Genomic DNA, 5,110 nt, shown 5'->3' with positions numbered 1-5,110 from the left:
CCATCTGCTCCAGGCAGAATTCAACTAAAATACTGGAAGTCAAATGCCCTAAGGGAATTGGCGACGGCTAACAGAAGTTCAAGTTGGGTGGCTGCAACTAGGGATGGGGGCGGGGGAGGCAGAGAGGATGAAACCCAAAGATGGAACCGAGCTCAGCTCCCCGGGAAAGGGTCCTTGCGAGGTCTCCAGAGTGGAGTGCAAGGGGCTGACACTGACGCTGGTCTTCTCTGAGGACAACTTGTAAGGTGGCTAAGAAGAAGGGGTGACTGACGGGACAAGCAGACCCAAAAGCTCCCCGACAGTACCGGAGCTGATGGGCCGGCCTTCGCGCTGCCAGAGACGCACGGAGGCTCAAGGGTCCGGGGGTTTCCTGGGGGTCCGGGAGGTGGGCGATGCCTCGCAAGGTGAGGGTTAAGGGTTCAGGCGGCGCCCAAGTCTGTGGGGGCCAGCTCTGAGGGGACCCCACGGCCCAGAAGGGCGGCTTCCCGGGGCCCCCCACGGACCAGGCTGGCTGTGGGTCTGGACATTCCGCCACCTTGGAGGGGTCGGTGCCAGGATCCAGACTCACCGCGCGGCTTCGGCCAAGGCCTCAGCTGCCGCCACCAGCGCCGGTACCGCCGCTTCAGGCCCCGGGCCCTACCACCCGCCTTCCTCGCTGTCCTCTAAGCCGGCGGCAGGGAGGGCTGGCTCCCAGACCTAAGAACCAATCGGCAGGCGTAAAGCGAAGATGGACTAAAACATAGACCAATAGTAATGAAGGAGAAGTAAAGCTTTGGGACCCGGCTTCTCCAGGGGGCGGGGACTGTTCAAATAGACAAACCACACGGCCAGTGGCAAGAGAAAGCAAGCTTAGGTCCACTCTGGAGAACCAATCGGTGGTGAGTTGACTTCAGTCACTTCCATGCACACATCCGGTGCATCGCTACTATTGTTCCCCTCTGCCTCGGAGCTGCGGCTGTGCGTAGTCCGCTGCATGGGTACTCCGAACGGGACCGAGAGGCGGTAGGAGGAGGCTCGCGACCCCGCCCGGTTTAATTCTGAGAGGAGCGTGTGAGCTAGGTTGGCGCCCTGTAATTACTGGAGCAAAAGACATAAAATTTTTAGACTAGCGGTACTTATGGACCCCAGAATCTTTGCATTGGTTCTTCTGTGAAAATTGTGCCTCTGAATTTCACATTTTTCACTTGTGTTCCACATCTCTATATTTAATCATTAAACATTTTTCAATATGTAATATATTCACTGTTCAAATCTCAAAATAAATAAAAATATCACAAAAAGTCTTGCTCTACCCCTGCCCTTTCACTACTTATTTTCTTATTTCTTATGTATCCCTAGAATTTACATAAATACAAGCAAATATAAACATATTTTTATTTTCCCGTTTCGTTACATTATATACACTGTTCTGCACTTTTAAAATTCTAGTGTATCCTGGAGATCTTTTTATCTTATTATATAGAAAGCTTTGTTCTTTTGTTATAGCTGCATAGTATTCCATTACATGGATGTACCGTAATTTATTTTTCCAGTCCCCTGTTGATGGACACTTGTTTCCAATTTCTTGTTATTACTAATGATGCTGCAATGAATTCCTTTATACATATATAATTTTATTCCCTGGAAGCTCTACCAAAATACCCGGAAATGGGAATCCAGGGTCAGAGGGTAAATGCATGTGTAGTTTGATGCATATTGTCAAATTGATCTANTGTGCCTTGGCCTGGAGGTTTCCCAAGCTTCTGTAGCAGTAAATGTGTGGATGACCTCTCACCATTCCGTAGTGCTTTACTCTGAGTGGGACCCAAATTCCAGGTGCTTGTTACTGTAGCTCTGTGTTCGGTTCAGCCTTTGTGCCAAGCGTTGGGTAGGGAGCTGTGAACAAGCCAGACACAGGCCCTGCCCTAGGATTTTTTGGGAAAGACAGAGCTAAAGTAATGAGAACGGTGATGAAGTTTATGAAGGTGAAGCAGGGTGCCATGGGAACATATTGCACGTAGACCTAATGTGGTGTAGGGGTGAAGGAAGACTGCCTTGAGGAACGGACTTTAAAATCTTGAAGAGTGAGTAGGAGTTAGCCAGGCAAAGGAGGGAGGGTGGTTCTGAAGGCCATGAGGGGAGAGGGGAGGAGAGCTCAGGTGAGGCTGGAGAGAGGCAGGGCAGGGTCAGAGGTGAGCCAGGTGAAAGATGGGGCTTTTATCCTGACAACTTGTGGATCGGGCTTTTCAGGTATGTATTGGAGAAGGGGGCATGGTCAGATGAGTATTTGGAAAGGATCGCTCTGGCTGCAGCGTGGCAATCAGGTTAGGAATGGGAGAGGGTGTTGTGTATGAGTAAGAATGGAAGCCGAGGGACCAATTAGGAGATCCTTGCAGTATTCCAGGTGTAAAATAACTGGGACTTGGGTTTGGGGATGGAGTGAGGTGGGATGGAGTGTGCCTCTGGCGATGGAGAGAACCAGGCAGGTTTGAAAGAAGTGGATTAGACAGGATTTGAAGTAGATTAGTGGCACAGGAGGATGAGTTGGGGATGACTTTAGAGTTTTAACTTCATGGGAACCAGAGATGGGAAGCCAAATTGTAACGTCATTGTTTTAGCTGTTTTACTCACTGTGCGGGTGAAAGCGTCTTTATGTGGAGTCTGGGAACTCTGAAATTTCACTGATATTGACTGGGTTTTGTTTTTTTTTTCAAAACCTGAAGATGCCTCCAGAGGCTATAGAGAAAGGAGGCAGAAAACTGAGAAACTGGGCTGGCTATTCTGTGCGGGATTGATCTGATGGTGTTACCCACAGAAGCGATGTCTTACGGGGGTTGGTGAAGGATGAATGAAGTGGAAGAACTGGATTGTAAGACCTTTAAGGTCCTTCATGGGCTCCCCCATTGAACTGAGAGTGGAGTGGGAACCCACTGCTCTTTGTTGCAGGCTTTGTTGGCAGTAGGAAGGAAAACTTGGGTATGACTCTGAAACGTCCCTGGGTGCTAAAAAATTAGTCTTCTCTGTACCTCTGTGTCACTGGAGAAGAAATCAGGTTTTGCGCTGGAGGGGAAGGGAACTCAGTGACCCCCCACTCTCCCCCGTGTAAGAACGCACCATTCCCGGCCAGAAGTGGCCGGCCTTTGACTAATGAACAGCCCCCCAGTTGCCAGCCCTTGACCTCACTCACACCAACTCTTTGGGTTTTCCGGCTGTAGGAATTGGATTCAAGTACGTGGCTCTGGGAGACCTCATCATCCTCATCACGTTTGGCCCGCTGGCTGTGATGTTCGCCTACGCCGTCCAGGTGGGCTCCCTGGCGGTCTTCCCACTGGTCTACGCCATCCCCCTCGCCCTTAGCACCGAGGCCATTCTCCATTCCAACAACACCAGGGACATGGAGTCTGACAGGGAGGCGGGCATCGTCACGCTCGCCATCCTCATCGGTCCCACCTTCTCCTACGTGCTGTACAACACTCTGCTCTTCCTGCCCTACCTGATTTTCAGCATCCTGGCCACACACTGCAGCATCAGCCTGGCCCTGCCCCTGCTCACCATCCCCATGGCCTTTTCTCTGGAGAGACAGTTCCGCAGCCAGACTTTCAACAAACTGCCCCAGAGGACCGCCAAACTCAACCTCCTGCTGGGGCTCTTCTACGTCTTTGGCATCATCCTGGCACCAGCGGGCAGTCTGCCCAAACTCTAAGGGGACAGGGAGCTCCCCCAGCCACACGTGCCCGTATCTGAGCCGGGTTGAGGGCAGAGTATCTGAAGAGAGAAGGTGATTTGGCACTGAGGGGCCTAAGGATGGCTTGTGAACACCCACCTTTTTTTTCTGAATTTTCACATTCTTAAAGATAGTGTTTTGTTTTCGTTTTATTCTGTTTTGTGGGGAGTCTTGAAACCACTCTGGTATCAGAAGAAGGTGAATTGGCCGCATGGCTCTTGTTTTATTTCTAGTTTCCACTAGAGGGTGTTGTTANTGACATACCCTATAAAGTACGTACTTTGTTAACTATCTTCCCCCTTAGACTATAAGCTCGCCGGGGTTAGGGATTTTAGTTTCTGTTCTCTGCTGAACCCATGGTGCCCAGAACAGTGCCTGGCATGTAGTTAGTACTTAATATTCACTGAAGGAACAAATGGGGACACATTAAACTGTAATGAGCACAGCAATGACATAATCTGATTTTATGGGGTATTTTTTAACATTGGCTTTGATTGATATATAATAGCATACTGGGAAATGCACAGATCCTTAAGTGTGATAGTTTGATGAGTTTTGACAAACGCGTATAGCTGTATAACCCACACTGCTATCATGATACAGAACATTTCCATCATCCCCAAAGCTTCCTTGTGCTCCCTTTCTCCTCGTCAATCCCCCCCTCTCCCCACCCCCATTCAGAGGCAACCACCGTTCTGATTTCTTTCACATGGGCTTGTTTCGCCTGGTCTGGATCGTCACGTAAACAGGATCATTGAGTGTGGACTCTTAGGCCTGGCTTCTTTTGCTCAGCATGACGGTTTGGTGACTCATCATCCTGTGACGTGTACCAGCATTTCCTGTGTCCTGAATAGTATCCATTGGATGGACATACTATGGTTTGTTTATCTGTTTTCCCTAGTCCGCAACATTTGGCTTGTTTCCATATCTGGGCTGTTATGCTTGAACATTCATGTTTAAGTCTTTTTGTGGATATTTGTTTTCCTTTTTCTTGAGTAAATGCCTAGAAATGGAATTGCTGCTTGCTGGGTCCTAGGGTAGATGATGTTTAACTATGTGAGAAGCTGCCAAAACGTTTTCTAAACTGGTTGTACCGTTCTTATCTTTGTACCAGCAACCTCCGAGAGTACTAATTGTTCCACATCCTTGCCAACATTTTGATTTGTCTTCTAGCAAATTCATCCAGCTGCTGTGTGGACAACTGGCCCAGTATTTCGCTGTGCTGACTCATTTGGAAAATGGTGTTGGGATGGGTGGGAAACTCCCAGGCGGGCCGCCTCTGTGAATCAGGTGGAGCACGTGTCCGGCAGTCAGGACCGAGCTTTCTCCCAAGGGCTCTAGCACTTCCTTGTGTCAGATAACATCTAGGAGGTTGCCAGACCTTTCTCATCCCTAGAGGGGTATGTG

The 5,110-nt window shown here is 49.4% G+C and overlaps 1 protein-coding gene across 1 annotated transcript in view; it reads left to right on the top strand.

Moving 5' to 3' along the window:
- Positions 1 to 3,952, top strand: part of UBIAD1 (UbiA prenyltransferase domain containing 1) — a 13,008-nt gene extending 9,056 nt beyond the window's left edge. The window contains exon 2 of the mRNA XM_019639755.1: positions 3,195 to 3,952. Coding sequence (XP_019495300.1) covers positions 3,195 to 3,682 — 488 coding nt within the window. The 3' untranslated portion in view covers positions 3,683 to 3,952. The remainder of the gene's footprint in view (positions 1 to 3,194) is intronic.
- The last annotated feature ends 1,158 nt before the right edge of the window (positions 3,953 to 5,110 follow it).

The sequence above is a fragment of the Hipposideros armiger genome, unplaced genomic scaffold (genome assembly GCF_001890085.2).
Source record: "Hipposideros armiger isolate ML-2016 unplaced genomic scaffold, ASM189008v1 scaffold_46, whole genome shotgun sequence".
NCBI classification, from domain to species: Eukaryota; Metazoa; Chordata; class Mammalia; order Chiroptera; family Hipposideridae; genus Hipposideros; species Hipposideros armiger.
This window is presented reverse-complemented; position numbering and strand designations above follow the sequence as displayed.